This window comes from Brassica oleracea, chromosome C2, assembly GCF_000695525.1.
Source record: "Brassica oleracea var. oleracea cultivar TO1000 chromosome C2, BOL, whole genome shotgun sequence".
In the NCBI taxonomy this organism is placed as follows: Eukaryota; Viridiplantae; Streptophyta; class Magnoliopsida; order Brassicales; family Brassicaceae; genus Brassica; species Brassica oleracea.
This window is the reverse complement of record NC_027749.1, coordinates 10857508-10879446: the sequence shown is the minus strand read 5'-3', so window position 1 is coordinate 10879446 and position 21939 is coordinate 10857508. Positions and strand designations below refer to the sequence as shown.

The 21939-nt window shown below is 31.5% G+C and overlaps 1 protein-coding gene across 1 annotated transcript; it reads right to left on the bottom strand.

Annotated features, from left to right (window-relative positions):
* Positions 1 to 1019: 1019 nt before the first annotated feature.
* LOC106325339 lies at positions 1020 to 2417 on the bottom strand. The gene has a single exon (XM_013763384.1). The coding sequence runs from the start codon at positions 2293 to 2295 to the stop codon at positions 1156 to 1158; it is 1140 nt and encodes a 379-aa protein (XP_013618838.1). The 5' UTR covers positions 2296 to 2417; the 3' UTR covers positions 1020 to 1155.
* Between the last annotated feature and the right edge of the window lie 19522 nt (positions 2418 to 21939).

The window sequence follows — 21939 nt, the reverse complement described above, 5'->3', positions numbered from 1 at the left end:
ATAATTAAGTTATGTAAAATTTAATAAATTTTCTAGAGATTGTCCAAATTAAAAATCACATATAAAAAAGTCATGACTTCTATTTTTATTGTATTGATATTAAGTAATATAGATATTGTTGTTGTAACCGAATGGTAGTTTTGAAAAATCTTGTTACATCGGTTTTTAAGATAAACACTCATTTTAACTACTAAAATCTAGTCATATATCATATATTATGGGTTTTAAATTCTGGAGGTTGATTATCAGTTGATCATATATGTACATAATGTCTAAGAAGCGATTATAAACTAAAGCCGAGCGATTTGATGGTTCTTTTTAGGTGAAATGCTTCAAATCATCGAGGTGGATCATCACTTGATCATATATATATGATGCGTAAGTGACTAAAAGAAACTAAAACAGAGGTTTTAAGGTTCATTTCAAGTGAAAACATAATTAATTAAATTATAGTAACCGGTTCAGAATTGGAACTATACGATAATGTATTAGTCTAAGGACTGGTTTGATAATGGTTTATATTACCAACATTGATTTCACATATTTAATTGAATAAGGATGCAAATATACGTTTGTTAACCCACCGTATTATTAGGCGTGGATAGGAATATTTGGGATGATATAGTTAGGCATATTATTAGTAATGAATAAATAATAACTGATTTCTAGTGATAGTTTATTTTAAAAAAATTATACATGAAATAAAGTTGTGACTTGATCTGTTTTAATATAATAGATCGTGTGTCGACGGAATCAGGTGTGTTTTGAGTTTTGAAGCACTTTTTTCTTCATTTATGGAGTAAAGGTAACATAGTAATTTTGGTGTCATCTTATCCAAAGGCTTCACGATTTCAGAAGCTAGCAGCCACTCAATGTATCCTCATCAAAACTAGGGTTTAACTCACTCTTTACATGGTTTAAGCATTGTTATGAAAATTTTGAACAATTGTTCCATTTCTGAGCTTAAAATACTAAAAGTCGATATTCAATTTCTTATCTCCAGTTATATAATTGATTTGAGATAAATGTCCACGGCCACAGACCACTGAACGGTTAACAATTTTCACGGCGTTTAGAACAAATATTTCATACATAAAACAGGAAACAGTACAATCTACTTATGAAGATATAGAAGCTGGAGGATATAGTCTAGCCTCAGTCTAATATATTTTGAGGTGGAATGTAGTAAGGAGCGTCCGTTTTTCCAGTCGTAGCGACCAAGGGGAAACCATCCACCAGACTAACCATTGCGGTTTCGTCGAAATCCAAGATGTAAACGTAGTTAGGAAGCAAACCAGGAAAGGAAGTAGAAGGGACACAAAATGGTTCAGACATTGAGAGGAACATGGTGAGATCTCCCATGTCTTGAGTGTAGACCGCGTTTCCTTCATCGTCTAGCTTGAACACCATTAAAAATTGTGTTTTCATTTGGGCAACACCTTGGACGATCTTGGCCGTCTTCCTATACTGCTTAACCAAGAAAGTCTCACCGGTGGATGTTGACTCCACCAAGTGTTGGCTCATGCAGCATGAATCCATAAGGGGAGTGGGTAGCTTAGGAGGAAGGTTTTCAAATCCAACGCACTGCAACTTGAGTTTATCGTTAGGTTCGCAGAGATCCAATGAGCCGATGAGGTGGCCTCCAGATCCGGGAATACGAAACATGTTGTCCTTTTTGGAAAACATGACACGGGAGGAGTAGAAGCAAGGGTTTTCGATCTTGATGTTGGTCCACTCTGGTTTACTACTCTTGCCGGCTGGTTTGCAAAAGCTGAGTTGAGGTCCCAAGAACTTCACAGCCACGACACAGTCCTCATCATTCTCTGGAGAAGATGATGACATTGACACGTTGGTGACGATTTTGGTTTGGCAGTGTGGCAGAGTCACAAGAGGAGGCAGCTGGATACGTTTAGGATCTGTATCAGATGCAACAGGGTTTAGATCGTCATGGAGACGCAGGATTCCATCGTCCTTCAAACTAGCTACCCACCCATGAGATGCCCCGATCGTTACCATAGTATCATCAGGATCATTGTGCACCAAATCCACAGGCACCTTCTTTTTCAGACGAACTAAGCAACTCATATCGGCGACATTGGCATTGGCAATGATGAGTGTTCCAAGGCCACTACGATAGAAAAACTCTAGTGGTAGACAAGGTTTAGCGCCGATGATGGAACAAGGAGGGGTTTGCCGCAAGGAAGTAGTTGAGAAGCCGTTAGAGATAAGAAGAGAAACAGAGGATGATCTTCTCACCAACGCAGGTTTCACAAGGCGGCGGAGAAAGAGAGCCATGAATCTTGTTAAGCAAAAAACCTAATAGAGATTTTCTCAAAAATAATTCTCAATTAATACAGAGCAATAGCCTTGCTCACCAAGTTTTTGGTCCATTTATTTTATTATTACCTCTTTCCTTCGTGATATTAATGATTTACCCTAATTGACTCTTGAATATTCGATAAATTTGTTTTGGATACTCTTCTTACTGGAAAGCATGAGATTTTTTTTCTTTCTTTCCTGCTCTGTTTTTTTGCTTTGAAAACTGGAAATTCTTCCTTGTTATATGGTCACTTGGTCAGTGATGTTTTTTTTTTTTTTGTCAACTTATGCTTCTTATTAAAGCAAAGTCCAGTGGGCGAGTACAAACTCGGATACAATAGCTCATTTCCATTTATATGTTTCGTTATACGAAACAGCCCATGAAAGCCCAATTAATAAAATTTGCCACCGCTTCCATTATCTTCGTCATCTTGCCACACGTTGGAAGATGAAGAAAAAAAGGACACACGTCGTCTAAATCTTTTGTACGTTGCCAACCATCTCACGCGCTTCAGGAACGCGCCGTCATGCAGAAAGAAGAACTCACGTCCTAGTATTTTCCGGCTGATCGATAGTTCTTTATCTGCATCTGTGAGCCCGTTGATCTTCGTTTGAAAGTGCCTTCCACCATTAACCGCGGCTTCTTGAGCAAGATATCATGTTTCGCCTGAGATTTAAGAACAGAGGAAGTTTTAGCCAATATGAAGAAAGACCATTTGCCGGACCGTCATAAACGCCGACTCTTCTTGATCAACTCCATAGATGACTGCCAAATCCAACTAACCCTCTCGACTCCCAAATCAAAGATGCTTTCTTTAAGCCAGACGGTTATATTAATTAAGAAAGTCTGATTTTCCTAAGAAGTGATAAGGAGGTCAACGATTCAGGATATCCGATCAATCACCATCGGAATGCAATTTTGAACTGGGTGGAAAGCTATTAGATATAAAATCCGATTAAGAAAATCGGAACTTTTATTTGAATTCAACCTTATCGGAGAAGATAAGAGTGATGAACACTCCGACTTGGATGAATCTACACTTCAAAATCGCCTACGCGAAGGAGAAAATCGCCTTAGCGAAACATACATAATCCGCTTAAACGGAAAGTACTATAATACAAAACAAAAAAAGATTATGGCGACCGGTGGTAGAAACCACCACCCACCGGAGCAAGTTTCGTTATAGAAAGGTTGGGAAAACGGTTTATTCATGCCCGCGCTATGAAGCCAAGAAAAATATATATCAAAACAATATTAACGTGCCAAAACATTCTTAGACTAAATAAAAATTTAAATTGCATACCTAAATTCAAAATAAATAGCTAAAACATGCTTATAGCCGGTTATACGAAGATTTGAACTATTTTTTTTAATTTTTTTCTGGAGAAAAAAATAGGATAATGTCTGAACAAACCTAAACATATGGTCAGTGATGTTAACGTATTTTTCTTTTTTTTTTAATCGATCACAGCTGTCAAGCAATACCAATTCGGACATCTTTTATTTTAAAAAATATTCAAAACTATACATTTTGGTGTGTTCGTGACTAAATTTAAAAGGATGTCCATTTTCGAAAATAGAAATGAGAAAATATATTATACTATTTGTTTTTTTTTTAATGTTTCTTATATCTCCGACTAAGGTCATCTCCAATCCAATTCCATAATTAGAGATGGCAATTATGGATCTAGATCGCGGACCTGGTCCGAAAAAAACTGTCGCGGAACGGTATTGGGACGAGGATTTCTAGGCCCGCAAATTTGTGGGCCTCGCGGGATAGGTCTTTGCGGGACTGAGCTTTTTGCGGGATGGGCCAAAACGGGTCATGCGGGATTACATGGACCCGCATTTTTTTTCTTCATTTCTTATTTTACTTGAAACATGATAAAGAAAGTGAGAAAAAGCGATTTTTTGCAATCCAAATAATTAAAAGGAGAGATGGTTTGATGAAGAAATATAACACTTGAACCAAATTATTACAAAGACAACAACTCAATCAATCAGATTCAAACTTAACAAAAGCTTAGGCTGATAACAAAAGAATGCTTTTAATTCAAAAACGCAAGCATAAACGGAGATTTGTGGCATTGACTTTGATAAGGCTTTAGTGAAACTTAATGAGTTCTCTTCAACTCTCTTACACAACTTTTCTACTTGAACATTCATGAAAAAAGATGCAGCAGGCGGTTTGATAAGGAGGCGTCCCGCAGGACGGCCCCGCGAAGGCCTATATATTCTGCGGTACAGGTTTGGGCCGGTATTTTGAAGACCGCAGTCCGCGCGGAGCAGGCCTGCTGTGATCCGCTCGACGACTAACCCGCCGCGGTACGGAACGAAATGGGATGGGTAAACATGTTTGACATCTTTATCCATAACAATATATTTTAGTGTGATTTTGACACAAAAATATTCTCCAACCCAACACTAAAAATCACACTATTTTAGTGCAACACTATAATTTCACACCAAATTTGGTGTTATAGTATTCACTACACTAAAATACTATTCACCCCACTAAAGCACTATTGACTTAATTTATTAATAAAATAGATAATTAAATAAATTACAAATAAAAATATAAATACATATAATATTATAAAATAGCTTTTAGTATGAAATTTGATGTTATGGTTGGAAAAGAACTTTTTTTTAGTGCTGAAATTACATTACTAGTTTTAACACTAAAATAATGTCATGGGTTAAAGATACTATAGCTAACTATGTATTATTAAAAGGGCCCTTTTAAAAGAGAGGAAGAAACAGGCTCCCAATCATATTCTTTCCGCTACTTTGCTAGATTTGAAATTTCTAAAATCAATTCTAGCTCGAGAAGTGATCGTGAAGGGGGTCGCATCTTCGTTCTTGAAGGTTTTAGGGATGGATGTATGAGAGGATGGATGTATGAGAGATTTGGGACTGCAAAATTTCGCGCGGCTGGATCTTGATAAGCTTTTCTACCCATACTATAGGAGTTTGTCTAGAACGACCATCTTGACTTCGACAAGAAGAAACTGGTAGAGGGTCTAAGACAGGCTGCTAGATGCAGGTCTATAAAAGTCAGGCTGTTCATTGTTTGAGAGGAGTCCACGCTCCGGAGTTCGTGAATGGTATGAGAAAAAGGGATTTGAGTTGTTGAAATATATAAGAAGTTAAGGTACTCATGCAATCCAAATGGAATGCATGAAAGATGAGCAAAACTTTATTATTATTTTTAAAGCGACTAAAGTAAAAGATAGTTTATGTTGTAGTGAGTGTGTGCCAACTAGCAACAACAGCTCCACCTTTTCTAAGGTCAACCTTTTTCAATTCTATATACTTCCTTTGTAATTAAAAGATTGCTGTTTAAGATTTGACATTGTCATATATATTAAGAAAAAAAACAATACACTCTTTTAATTATTATTTTTTTTTTGTCATATCAATAAAGTTTTACCACTCATAATTTTACAACTTAATTTCTGTTTTAGTTTGGAAGACAAAGGTATTAATTATATTCCAAACATCAATCTTTTGTATACAAAGGAAAAATGTAGACATCAATATTTTATATACGAAGGGAGTATAAGTTCTTTACAAATTGTTCTGAAAAAAAATTATTGACGTCTCGGTGATAGTAATGAATTTGAGTAAAGATGTCATGAATTTAGGTATGGGTGGACGTTCGGTTCATATTTGATAAACATTCAAGTTTCATTCGGATATTCATAAATTTTAGTTCTGATTCGGTTCAGATCATTATATGTTCGGTCCAAATTTAGATTTAAATTATATAAAAATTCAGATTTATTTCAAAATTAAAAAATAAAAATAATATTCAATATCTAAATTTTAATAATGCATTATTAAATACCTAAAAGAGACATTAATTCTTTTTCCAGGTTAAATATTTGAATGAAGAACATGTAAGGCTTTCAGATATTTTTGGTATTTTGATTATTTTCACTATTTGGATAGTTACTTGTGGTCATTTTGGATAAATTTTAAATATTTTCAAGTATTTTAGATATTTTGTAGAAAATAAATTTGAACTAGTTAATATATTTAAATATATAATTATGATTTGGGTATCTCAAATATTTCGTTTTGGATTCAGTTTAGTTCAATTTTTTTTTGATATTAAAGTTTTGGATCCGTTTGGATATTTTACTAGGTTCGGTTCAGATTTGGTACTATTTTTTTTGTTTAGACTCGGTTCAGATTTCTGGATCAGAATATTTTGCTCCGCCGAGTGGATATGTCTTCATTGAATTTGTTTCATAACTGGAAATCTATATTGCACAAAAGGAAAAAAAAATTAAAAATAGAAACAAAGATTTAGAATCTTTATCTAGAAATAAAGAATATAATATTCTCCCAGTTCTCTCAAAATCTGCTTTTAACTAAAAAAAAACTGAAAATAAGATCTGATTAAAGCCACCTACCTACCTTAGGATTTTTGGCCCTCAAAATTCAAAACATATACAAATCTACTTTATTAAAATAGAAGTACAAATAAAAAACAACACTAAGACTTACAATTTAATTACAATACAATGTCATTGAAGTAGTTAATAAACTTAAATCTAAATTAATTTTTTTCCTAAATCTATTCCACAACAAAATCATGATAAATATTACACTTAATGCACATTAATACTATAAACCTTAATATGTAAAGTAGAAAACTTGTTTCCATAAATTCGTGGGTATTATCTTCTATTAAATAATATTTATTACATTTTTCAAAATTTTATTGTTAATGAAATCAATTAACAATATTTAAAAATTTTAAAGGATATGCCGTATTTGGGAATAAAAACTTAATAATGAGAACATATTAAAAAAGATCCATTTTACTTGATAATTATAAATTTGTACCTAATTAAAATTTTCAAATAACCAATTTGACTAATCTACTGAATTAACGATATTGTTTTAGATATATATAACTAAAATGCTATTAGAAAATTATTTTTAAATTGTGTATGATATTACATATGTTCAATTGAATTTTACCTTAATTATTTTTCTTTAGTAAGGATTTGAAATATTAGATTTGGTAATAACATGTTCATTTATGTATTAGTATTAAAAAAAATAAAAACAATTAAGATTTTTCTTATGAGAAAATTGTAATAGGGAAAGTTTCAAAAGAATATTCTTCAAGTTTTGTATGTAAAGAAAAACCATTTAGACAAGATAACAATGTTCTAAAAAAAAATTCAAATAAAATAAAAATTCCACATATAGTAAATTTTAAAGTCAATAAGTTATAATAAAATTAATTTGATAATAATATAAATACAAGAAATGCAATTACTCATTCTAACAAATTACTCATTTTAATAAGTATAATATAAATATTTTACTAAAAATGCATGACAAATATTTATATACCGGGTTGAGAAATATGAAAAATTAAGACTACTTATATAACGGGTTGGAAATTTAAATATAGTTATCATTTATGACCAAAAACTTATCAAAACATCTCAAATATTATTTTCGCATATATATGTTAGCTTATGGAAAACACTCATATAAACTAAAAATAAACTAAAAATATATATTTTAATTATTATGCGTAATATCATAATGAAAAATACATAATACCTGAAAATTAAAAATATATATATTATATTATTTATAGAAAACAAAAGTATGTTCCTAAAAAATGAAAAAGTGGTTTTTTTTTTTACTCGGAACCCAAATGTTGTAAATAATTCTTTCCAACGCGTATGAAACCCGACCAATAAAAGCCTACTAGCATTTCCTTTACCACTAGCCAACTCGATATCGGGTAAATAAAAATGATATCAGTTAAATAAAAACAAATATTTGCGTGATATTTATATTTACAGTTATATAAATCATTTTACTTTTACTATTAGTGAAATTATGTAACAGCAATATATGTATTATGTGATGTATTTTTGTTACCATTTTATTATAATTTTTATAGATTATATAATGGTGTAAAAAATATTTAGTTACATTACGTAAACAAAAAAAATACCCGTCCGGTCGGACGGGTCCATTTCTAGTCTATACTATTAAAGCAGAATCTCTCGTAAGAATTTGTCCTTAGTTATTTAAATTATTTACAATGGTATGCCACTCATTAATGTTATCATTTCCTTATTTAAAAAGAAAAAATAACTTAGAATCGATACACTTCTATAATTATGACATTATTTTATATTTTTCAATCAATTGTTTAATTCTTGAAAAATAGTTTTAGTCAACAATCTTATAGTATCATTTAATGTAACCGATTATGCACATAAATATACTTCATATGATTTTCTAAATTATGGTTTCAAGATTTTTGCATTTCAAAACCAATAAATTTTATTTTTAAGTTCAATAAATCTATCATAGCTTGAATACGATCTAGGTCTAATAGGCTGAATTCTTTTTTTAATATTAAAAGTTTTAGTATATGGATTTTGAGTTTGCTTTAAATTTTGCAAAAAATAATAATTACAAATTATATATTTAAAACATTATATAAAAAATATTTTAAAATAGACAATTTCGCACTTTCGGATTAAAATCTAGTTGATGCTTAAAAATTAAGTCAAATGTCAAAAGCTGAAGGTTAAATGTAAACGCAATTTTCTGCGTTTGCGTTTGGGAACGCAACGTTTGCACCAAGTCGCGTTTGCTTCATTTTCCCCTCCAAGCTCGAGCTCGAGTTTCGTTCTCCTGTGATGGCGTCGTCATCGTATCACCACGTCCTCTTTCCGCCGCACCGCTGTCGTGTCACCGGAGCTCAGGAATGAATCGTCTCCTCCGTGAAAGCAACGTAATCGGACCAATCATGTGGGACTGAGAGATCCGGCCTACATTCATCGAGCGATTCATCCTTACGGGACGAGAGTACTCAAGCGAGCAGACTGGTTTGAGTCCATGAGTCGATTCTTCAGGCTCGGAGTGGAAGGTCAAGGCTTAGGCCGACGACACCGGATCGATGGTCTTGAGTTCAAGATCCATCTTTTAAATTATTGCAGAGTGGTCCCTGAATTCTGTAAATATTCTATCTTGGCACAAACTCTCAAAACGTGTGATGTCCCCAAGTTTCTCCCCAAAACTTGTGATATTGCACTCCACCAGTTCATGTGAATGAAAAATGGACAAACTCCTAATAATATCTTAAAGCAAGCTTTGACCAACAAAAGAGACTAGAATTGATGCCTATAAACCGATAAAAACGCTATATATCAGAAGATATAAAAATATCTCTGAGACATTGATTAATTTAAAACATTAAAAACAGAAATATTTATATGTCTTTAGTTATATTTTTATTAGTTTCAACTTCTTATACAAAATAATTGTTGATTTTTCTTAAATTACTAGAACGAGTAAGTTGTTATGAGATAACAATAAACTCGGGGTATTCAATCCAGACATCGGTTCAGTTTTAGTTCGTTTTTTTTTTATTTTTCTGTATTTCGGTTTATACAAAATAACTACTATATTTACTATGGTTTGATTCCGTTAATATACCATCAGTTTTCGGTTTATTCTGTTTTATACCAAAAAAACATAAATATAATTATCTTTTATAATATTTTCTGAATTTTTGTTCATATGATTAGATATCGGCTTTAATATTACATGAAAATATCTCGGTTTTTAAATAGACTATTTTTCTTTTACTATTTAAAACATTTAGTAAGCAAATAATAATAGTTTTTATTGAATAAAAAATAAGAAAAAATAGTAGTCTATCCCCTATATATTAATTGAGAAACATTACAACTTTTTTTGTAGCCATGTGTCATCTGATTCTTAGAATCATTAGAAAAATAGGTTGGCCCATCTAATTATATAATAAGCTTTTTATTAAACTAACCATAAATTCATTATTAATATTTTTTATTATTTTCTTAAATAAAAGTTACGGAATTACCTAATGTGGCTAAACTATATATATGACAATTAATGATTTTCAATAATAAAGATTTGATAAAAATTAGTGTAAATTTTATCATATTTGTTTGATTTTAAACTAATAAAATAAATTAAACAACCACATTAACCATATAATAATTTTTTTTTCTGTATATGTTATATTTTGAATTTTTAAAAACGACTATAAATTACTAAAACTGTTAAAAATCTCACATTCAAATTTTGTGATCCATGGTTTAAAATTTTTGTTATGACAAGATACAAATGCTACCATGTGTCATCACTAGAATGATTCTTAGAATCATTAAAAAAATAGGTTGGTCCATCTAATTATATAATAAGCTTTTTATTAAACTAACCATAAATTCATTATTAATATTTTTTATTATTTTCTTAAATAAAAGTTACGGAATTACCTAATGTGCCTAAACTATATATATGACAATTAATGATTTTCAATAATAAAGATTTGATAAAAATTAGTGTAAATTCTATCATATTTGTTTGATTTTAAACTAATAAAATAAATTAAACAACCACATTAACTATATAATAATTTTTTTTCTGTATATGTTATATTTTGAATTTTTAAAAAAGATTATAAATTACTAAAACTGTTAAAAATCTCAGATTCAAATTTTGTGATCCATGGTTTAAAATTTTTGTTATGACAAGACACAAATGCTTACAAAATCATACAAGTGAAAAGACTAATTTAATTAATTATTAATATTAAAAGATATATATATATATATATGTATCTGCATATATAATAAATGTATATATTTTCATTTATATATCTTGTACCATATATAAACACAAACATCCCCTATGTATTATTTGAGAAGCATTACAACTTTTTTTTGTAGCCATATGTCATCACTAGAATGATTCTTAGAATCATTAGAAAAATAGGTTGGTCCATCTAATTATATAATAAGCTTTTTATTAAACTAACTATAAATTCATTATTAATATTTTTTATTATTTTCTTAAATAAAAGTTACGGAATTACCTAATGTGCCTAAACTATATATATGACAATTAATGATTTTCAATAATAAAGATTTGATAAAAATTAGTGTAAATTCTATCATATTTGTTTGATTTTAAACTAATAAAATAAATTAAACAACCACATTAACCATATAATAATTTTTTTTTCTGTATATGTTATATTTTGAATTTTTAAAAACGACTATAAATTACTAAAACTGTTAAAAATCTCACATTCAAATTTTGTGATCCATGGTTTAAAATTTTTGTTATGACAAGACACAAATGCTTACAAAATCATACAAGTAAAAAGACTAATTTAATTAATTATTAATATTAAAAGATATATATATATATATATATATATATATATTGTTTTAAATTAAACTATATATCATATAAAATATATAAATATTTTAATTTTGAAATTTACTTTGAACAATTTTTTTTTATAAAAGCTTTGAACAAGCATTCACAACTTAATTTTTAAAAAATAAAAATTACTAAAATTATTGATCTCATAATGAAAATTTTGTTATCAGTAGTTTAAATTTTTTGATACAAAAGGTACAAATGATAAAAAAAAATCATATGAATAGAAAACATCATTTAATAGACATTAATATTGAAAATATACTATATGTTAATATCATTTAAATTTAATTATATATCCTATCAAGTAAAAAATATTGTTTGGATTAATAAAATTTATTTATATCTTCGCACCAATTTAATTATATATGTAATAGTTACAAACTTTTTAATTATTCAATATATATATATATATATATATATATATATATTATTTTATAATATTTAAAACATATAACACATAAAATAATTTTTATATATAATGTTCATCCCGCGCAAGGTGCAAGTCTTAACCTAGTAATATTATTTTATAACTAAATATTAGCACACATATTTGACAACAAAAAAGTAAAAATTATGATTTATTTAATTTGATTAAAATAAATTATTAAATTACTAAAATCAACATTTTAAAAATGAAGATCATATCAATTCTATAAATTATGTATAAATTATTAATTATATTATATATTTATATAATTATATTACTATATTTTAATTGATCGGTTTACTCGGTTTGATCGGTTTATACGCCAAACCATATCTATATACCGTGGTTTCTTAAAAATGAAATTCATCAGATAAATTCAGTATCACCAAATCCAAACCACTTTCTCTATTTCAGTTTGGTTCGGTTTTAATTTGTTTGGTTTCACCGGTTGAACATCGCTAAAATAAACTTGTCATTTGAGTATAAAGTAAAAGCAATTCACCTTAGATGTCGCTGTAAAAAGGTAGTTGGGAAGGGTATATAATACTTACCAATTTTAAGAAAAAAAAATTTGGATAAAAATTACATAGACAATTTATCTGGAATAGGGTTTCCAAAATCTAAGGTAACGGCTCTAAGTTTACAAGCTCGTGACTACGCTACAACTTTTTATTTTTTTGACAAAATTAAATGATGAATTGTACACATAGGAGGAAATCAAACATGTGTTGGGAAAGACAAATAGAGACCAAAATCTATAAGGTAACGGCTCTAAGTTTGCAAGCTCGTGACTACGCTACTACTTTTTATTTTATTTTTATTAAAAAATAAAATATTGAACTTGCACACCTTGGAGATCGGACCTGTGTTGAGATAGACAACCAGAGACTCTGCGGCCATTGAGCAACAAGAGATTTTAACACATTGTCAAACATAATAAAAAAAGAAACCTTTGAACTCAGGTTCATGCCATTAGTAATTCCACCCAAGTCACTGCACCAGCTTGACTTTCTCGCTACTACATTTTTTCACCGTTCTAATAAAGGTTTTCTTTAGAGATCGTGAAAAGGAATAAGCTACAACGTTAACTCATCAAATTTAAAGAGTTTAAATTTTTACTGTTACGTCACTATAACAACAGAAAGTAGTTGGGAGGCTATAATAATCACCGTTCTATATATTGTGAGCAAAAATAAAAAAAACAATCCAAATGTATGATTGTGAATCATGATAATATCAAAGAAAGAAAAACAATCAAAATGTATGATTGTGATCATGATAATATCAAAGAAAGAAAAACAATCCAAAATGTATGATTGTTATGCATGGTTCCTTCATTAGCCTTCTTAGCAAGAGAGTTTATCGTTTTCTCAATGTAAGCACCTCTAATGAATGGCTGGAACCACAAGACCCTTGAGACAGAAAATTAAGAAAAGGATCTGTTACTACCACCTTAAAACCCTGAGATGATATTGTCATGCATGCAATGTTTGGATCTTTACGAAGAAAATTGCAAAAACAAACCTTAGAGGTAACAAGAGCAATAATTATGATATCTACGTAGTTTCTGTAAATGATGTCATCTACATCTACTACTGGTTGGTGCTGGAGGGCACTAACAGCAGACTGAAACAAACAGTTAAAAGAAGATTAGTTTATCGGTAGTGTTTTTATTTTTTTTGGTAAAATGTTAAAGTTTATCGGTAGTGTTCTGATATGTTAATTAGTTAAGGAAACCTTTAAAAAATTTCAAACATACTTTAATGAAACCAGACATAAGCCCCAAGGCCCCCAACTTGATTCCGTGCTTTTCAAAAAATGCATCCTCGTCGTATTGAGATCGGAGCTTCATCAAATTAGTCGTCCTACGTGAGAAAGGAAAAAAACCATGTTGAGTTGGGTAATAACTGAAATATTAATAACAAATATCAACACGAAGGTTTAAGATGCAGCTCACATATTAACTTCATTGAAAGTTGTAAGCAAAGTAAACTCATCATTTTTTTGTTACTAGTTTTAGTATGCTGTTACTTACATACACCAATAAACGATCAGTTCGAGTAAAAAATTTAAATTTTCACAGAGAAGTTGGTGCCTGGTGGTGTAATTATAACCATGCGTCTTTATATGTTTGCAATGTGATTCCCATATACTCACTCGTCTCTACTTCCCATATACAGACAGAGATGGGATTACAAAGATTTTTTCCAAGATTCGAAGCAGCGTTTCGTAGTGCTGGCTTTCAGAAACCCGCCAATTTCTTTATTTAAGAACATAATTACCCCTTCAAATCGGACTTAACAAAACCGAGTGTAACAAGAAGCAAGCACGAGTTCAGTCAGTTTCTCCAAAACCAACAGGAAGACTACAAGGAAAGCCACTGCGCAAGGTTAGAAGCATGGTCTACTGAGGCGGAAGAAAATTCCGACACGTGTAAAAAAGAAGCCAAAGCTGCAAAGGAGAGAGGCGATTACGACACCTATGCTGAGCAAAGTCATAAACAAGCCATCTGGAGCTGTTTGAGTGAATCGCTTTTCGACGAGAAAAGGCTGCTTAGCAGCTACATTAAATGGTGGCGTAGGGAGGTGAAGGAGCGCTTTCCTTAAATCGATATCGATCCAAGTGTGTTTTAGGAATTGCTTTACATTAAGTCTCGTAATAACTCGTCGTAATGTTTTAGGGGTTGTCTTTTTTTTTGTGTTTTTAAATAACGATGTGTTTAAGTGTGCTTGGTCTTTAAGGGTGTTTAGGGTCTTTGTGTCTTGTTGTGTGTTGTTTTAAGTGTGTTTTAATGTGTGTTGCCCTTGGTTTGCTTTAATTTATAAATTAATGTTTTTTTTATATAATGGTATATAATGGTAACTGAAAACTACTTATGCAAATAATTGTGTGACCACTGACCGACCACAGTCATCTCCAGCTATCAAGTGGTTTACCAAATGACTTGTTGGTTAAGAATATAATATGACATTGATATGTGAATTTTGATATGGAGATGATTTAAGGAAACTCAAAAGTAATTGATATTTGAGCCTGGAGATCGTTGCATTTATGATTTAAGGAAACTCAAAAGTAATGTTGTAGACGACACCACACCAGTGGCTGATCGTATGGATGAGCCAATTAGTGGAGCCAAAGTGGCTTGCTCAGCTGCTTCTTGCCGCAGGAAACACCTACACCAAGCATTGCAGTTCCAGAATATATGTTTCACATCCTCAAATTAAATCTACATTGACCAGTCCAGGTATCTGGAAAAAAAGAACAATAGATACACACACAATCAGTGAATATTTTTCATCAAACCAACTTGTAAAAGCTTTTCAAAGACATATCAACTCACAGTAATAATATCTGAGATTCCTTGACGTAAGTGTAACGGTCCGGTTCCAGGTCCAAAATTTTTTAAGCAGAGCCCGTTAGGATTGCAGGCCATTAGGGTAAATGACCTAGGGTTCCTCATTTTCCTATAAATGAAGCTGTATCCTCTCCTTTTTGTTTCATTCTGAAACTTGAGCGAAGTCCTTCAGAGATTTAGAGAGACTAGAAACCCTAGCCGTCAAGCTTCTCTTTTCCTTTTCTCTCTTCTTCTCTCACACCGTCTCTTCTTCTCTCTCTCTACGCGCCGTCGCTCTCTCTCTCTCCCTCTCAGATGATTCGTAAACAATGAATTCATATTTGCATAGCAACTTGAAAAAAAAAATATTTGCATAGCAACGTAATGAAATACTGTAGTAGGATAATTTTGAAATCAGATTACTTAATAACCCAAATCTCGTATGCCACTAGACCATTATCTAGTAGCAGCCCTAGACAGAAGCCATGAAAGCATAATCTTTCGATCATGTGATTTTCAATATTTCTATTAACTCAGTTAGTTAAAGTTTGTGATCGTGCTAAAGGTATTAGATTTGAATACTCTTGGCATAATTTTGAACCATTAACTTTTTTAGAGTATTTGCCTTGTACACATAAGCTTTATATGGTAATTAGGTATACTATGGCAAAACCTGCCCGCATGTGAATAAATAAATAATACAAATTATTTTAAATGTAATAAAAATTTTGAAAATGTAATTTTATTGTCAATTAAAATAACATTAACTTTAATTATTTGTTTTCTTGTTATTATTAGACAAATATTAATGGCTTCATTTTTTTACTATTCATTTTATTTGGCTATGAAAGTAAGTAATTGGATATGATAGTAAAAACTTTTTATAGTTGTTGTAGGCACAGGGGGTAACCCACGAATTGATAGATGATGGATCCAACGCTACAACCTGAAAACAAAGAGAACCGATTTTTATGAGTTTTAAAGTTTTTATGATGCAAACAGAAACAAATATGAATATGAACCAAAATGATAATATGAATAAGATCAAATAGAAAAGGGATAGATTTATGGAGATGAGATCTTTGTTGCTGGATGTGTATCACTCTAAACAAGGATCGATGGATGGAAGATGAATGAAGATGGAACCGATCTTGCTGGATGTGTATCACTCTCAAGATCGATTGGTGGATGGAAATGGGATGATGGACGCCACAAAGCTCTGTGAAAGGAGGCTTTGATAAGTCTGGATGCTCAAGAGCTGCTTCTCACAATACTCTAAGACGTAGAACAATAGTTTTGAGAAACTAGAAAAACTGAATAGTTCATAATACTTTCAAAGATGGGTGCCTTACAATGATGGACGACTGGAGCTTATATAGGCTCTCATAGGGGACTCTAGACAAGACCAAACGGTCATAAACAATACAAGGAAATAAATTAACTTGAAGATAAAGTTTAGTCTTTAATGGAAGAATATGGCCGTTGGAATGAGATTTACTAGGCCATAAATGGGGAACTTGGTTCCTCTTGAACCTGGACGGTTTGGGTGGATATGAGAGCTTCCTGGAATCTTCTTGAGGCTTGATATGTGCTGAAGTCGTACACAATCTGTTTAGGAAGTAGCTGTTGGAGAGTTATTGCCAAAGACTCCAAATAAGGCAAGTTGAGGTAAATGAGAATCCGCGTGATCCTCTGGGTGCTGGTGCAGCTAAGGACGTCTTGGATGTCTTCTAGATGGTTGAGATGATCTCCTGGCTTCTATAGATAACTCTGGATCGAAACAAATCGAATTGGTTGGAGACTTTCCCAAATTGATGTCGGTTTGGCCGGTTTTGGGAAATTGATTGCATCTTGGTTTTTCCTTGACCAATTCGGCTGATTTTGGGCTTTATGGAAAGCTACGACATCTGTCTTGAAGCCAATGGCTGTTTCTGGAGAATTCCACTTCATGGTTGGGCTGAAATCCACTTCTAAGGGCTGATACTCGCAACTACATGGGCTGGAGAACCTCCAGTTTGTAAAATTCATAACTTTCTGGTCTGTGGAGATTTTATTAAAATTCCAAGCCTCACTGAATCCTTGGTGAGTTAGACTTCTGGAAAAATTGATTTCATAGACAAAATCCTTCTGGTTCTCAAGATAGGCTCCTTTGACTGAACGTCTGTCGCTGGTGTCTCCTAGGTGGCCGGTTTGGAAGGTTTGGTGAAGCTCTGGTTGAACCACGGATTTCAGGGCTACAACAATATTTATTTCATTTCTTTTATACATAATATTTAAACTATTAAGAACGATAAATATTTTTATATTTAGTTCACCTATGATCTAAATCTTTAGACTGAGAAACTGTTACGCGGCTATATAAATTCTTATAATGGTGCTAATGATTCTTTAATCAAAGGTTTGAAATATGTTAAATAGACGATTTGAAAAAAAAATATTTTTTTTTTGAGTGCTTTTCAGATGGTTTGATTAGTTTTGAAAATTGATTCAAACAATGTTATGTTTTCGCAGATCAATTTTTTTTCAAATATGAGATTATGGAATTTAAACTATATCATTCATAATATGATAAAATACTGTTGACTTTCTTTTTGTCAACACAATAATGTTATCTAATCAAATTTGAAAGAAACTGGATCGCTTGTCTCCTCTCTTTCCAGCAGGAGGGCGCTCTTGTATGTTACTAAGGAAACTGGTCGCTCGAAGAACATTCTATTTCCTATGGAGGGAGAGGAATAACATGTTACACTCATGTGTTGCTAAACCTCATGAAACTACCTTTGCTCACATTGACATGCTTACCTGAAACATTCTTTTTAATTTACTTATTCTTGTGATCCTATCTATGCAAATACAAATAAAACTAAAAGGGATACTTACCACACTTGTTTGACAAAGCTGGGATGACCTTCTCGTTTTCTAATTGGCAGTGAAAACTGCAGCGGCTGTGTCTTGGGAGAGCACAAACACTTTTACTTCTGACTCAAAACGGCGGGGAGGGATTAGATAGTTTCCGAGAGATGCTCAACGAATGTTGAGTGATGACGACAACACATGTGGTTTTCGTTAATAATATACACAGTCCTAATTACAATTTCTTTCAGACTGATAGCCTAAAACCACAAAGCCAGTAACCAAAATCTGGGAGTTTCAGTACTGGTAATGTGCAAAAGAAGAATTATATATCAACTTATGGCAACAGCTTGGCTAAACTGTTCAAAAGTTTCAGCATGCTTTCCGGTCAAGAGACTGAGCTTAGTTTCATTCGAGCTTAAGACGTCAACTGAATCCAATAGCTCATTATAGGGATTGGCATATCCATTTCTCCCACGTCAAGGATGACCAGAACAACTGCTCTCTTCACATCCTGCAACACATCCACCACCAACTTAAGCTACTTAGAAAATTCTACTCAACATAATGTTCCATTGGCAATCTCATCGTGATGATTCAAATAATATATGATCAATCTACATTCTAGTTCCAAATGCTATATCTTATCCACGACACAATTTCTCTATCTAAACAAAAAGAAGCATCCTTGAATAAAATCAAGATTAGAATCAAATAAATTTAAAAACTTGATACGAACATTAACAACTTGAATGTTGATTGAGTCTGGGATCTCTCTTTGAAGAAGCACACCACCGGCATTCCTCACTATCTCAAGCTCATCATCGCTCATCTTCTCAGTCCACCCTCTCATATTAGCACCACCTACAATAATGATCGAGTTCTGTCCGTCCATTTCACAGAGAAAATGTAAGAGGATAAGCCTCATAAGTTCGTTATAATTCCTGAGAAAAGAAAGTTACCTTGATATCAGTGAGAATATGGAAGACACCATACCGTGCACGATATCAACAGCTGAACAAATTGTATGTAACTGGTTTTATTGTGTGTAATCCGGACTACTCGGATTACTATGATAACTGGTTTTATTGTGTGTAATCCAGACTACTCGGATTACTGGGTTTATTATGTGTAATTCAGATTACTAAGATTACTTGGTTTTATTATGTGTAATTTGAAACTCTTGTATATTGCAAGTAGTGCATATATTTAACATATAGAATCTATATATTATCTATTAGTAGACTGTATATAGTAAATAAGACTATTAAAACTATTTAGATAATTATTTTCTATAGTTTTAGGAATATTTATTAGTTTCCCAAAATGATTCCTTAACTTTCATGGTTGTTGTATGAATCATAAGGCTTTAATAAGAATAATCTATAAAAATACTTATTTCTCGTAAACTTTATATGTAATACTCTTAATTAATGACATTCACTGTATAAAATCACTGGTTTTACTACCAAATATTTCATCTGGACATGGTTTTACTAATAAAACTTAAAATTTGCCAAAGTATTACTATGTGTAAAGTAGTTTTACTACTACCTTGAAGTTTACCAAGAATTACTAAGTATAATTAAAATGTTAAATTTATGTATATAACAGCTGCACGTTTTACATGATTACTTTTTAAATTATTATTTTAACATGTATTATGCATACACTTTTTACATGAATCTTTTTTAAATTATTATTTTAATATATGCTATGCATATACATTTTATATGAGTATTTTTATATTATTAATTTAACATGAGCAAAACAAAACGAAATTTATGAAGAGAAATTCTTTTGGATATCCTTTTGGATATACTTTTTTAGTTTATTTTCGCAAAAATACCTTTTCAGAGAGGAAAATGACCAAAATAAGTTTTATTAAAGGGTAAAATATGCATTTATACATCTTGGATTAACTAATCTTGACTTAGGGTTTAGAGTTAAGGGTGGGGTTTAGGGATGGTTTCAAATTATAAAAAATAAAAATTAAATATTAAAAATTTCAAAATAAAAAAACTATTTTGGTCATTTTATTTTTTAAGAGCTATTTTGTGACAAAAAACTTAAAAAAGACTATTTGAGAGAATTGTCATTTTATGAAACATAAAACATTTTAAAAATCTAAAATAAGAAGATAAATGTTTTTAATCAAAATAACAATGGGGATTAATCAAAGATAAAAGGAGAATGTGTCACATCTAAAGAAGATAATGAAAACTATACTAATCAAAATTGAGTGTATAATTAAATATTAACATTTATTTAAATAAAAAATAAACAAAAATAAATAAAAGATATATTTAAATCTTTTTCAATATTTAATATGATGTGATTACAAAACTGTATGTGTTCATTTAGTAGTTACGGTTCGACAACTCGCCTCCCTGATATTACAGATCCAATACCAATATTCTCACAACGCTCAAAGAACTGCTTAGGACCTTCCGCTCTTCTCGAAGACTTTTTTTCTCTGGAAAATTGTGCAAGTTATCTTGATCGGCTTCTCTGTCGTCCAGAACACACGGCCTCTCCTTTCTCTGTTCTCCTTATCAGCACGCTTCCGCTGCTCTCTTTGCATCTTGAGCATCGTTTTATCATCGCAAAGGTCATTTTGATCAGCATTATAATCACTGCGTGAAGCAACATAATAATAAGTCAAGATTCTTTTTTCCTAAAGCCTAAAGGATATAACTATTAGCAAAAAGCAACCACCACAATATCATAGAGAGAGACAGACATACAAACCTGCCCCATGTCACCAAGTAACGTCTGCAATGTTATTAAAAGTGGCTTAGAGATCTAAAAGAATGAAGGGCAGAAGAATCCTTCATAGAGAAACTAATAGTTTAACTTACTAAGCATAGAGGCTGAGATGTCAAGACCTATCCATCGGTGCCCATTCTCTGAGATTGTTTCCCCGCTCAGGCCAGATCCAGTGGCGAACCTAGGTAAGCCAAGAAGGGGGCAAGTGCCACCACAAAAATTTCAAAATTTGCATATTATACCTCAAACTTTAGTTACTTTATCCTATTAAATATCATGTCTTAGCCATATATTTAAGTTTATATGTGTTTTGCCCCCATAATAAAAGGATTCTACATTCGCCACTGGCCAGATCCACAACCTGAACCACAATTATAGATTATTAGTCACTCTCTGCGTTTGCAACAAAGCCAAAGAGTTAAGATTGCACAATGTCGAAAGAGATACTAAAAAGTAAAACAATTGATGATCGGTCTAAAAGAAAAAATCTTGGTATAGGGCTACATCCATTCAACGTCTAGAAACACTACAAGAAAACATATTTTTTACTAGGGCAGTATTCGTTGTAAATTCGTCGTGAACGGGGTGTTACGACGAATTAACCTCGAAAGAAGTTTCGTTGTTCAACGTCCGTCGTAACGGAGGTTTCGTCGTAAACGACACGTAAGATTTCGTGGTAAAACCCACGTAATGACTTCGATGTAAAGCACATGTAAATACTTTCGTTGTAAATCACTCGTAAACATTTCGATGTAAAACCCTCGTATATCTTTCGATGTTAATCACTCGTAAACACTCGATGTAACCCCCATGTAATGTTTACGAGGAGTTTACATCGATTCTTATTATATTATTATTAATTAGTACATATAATAAATTTTAATTTATATTTAATATTCAGAATTTAAAATAATTTAAATTTTAAAACGAAATATGAAATTGAAAAACATATTTTAAAAAGGCATT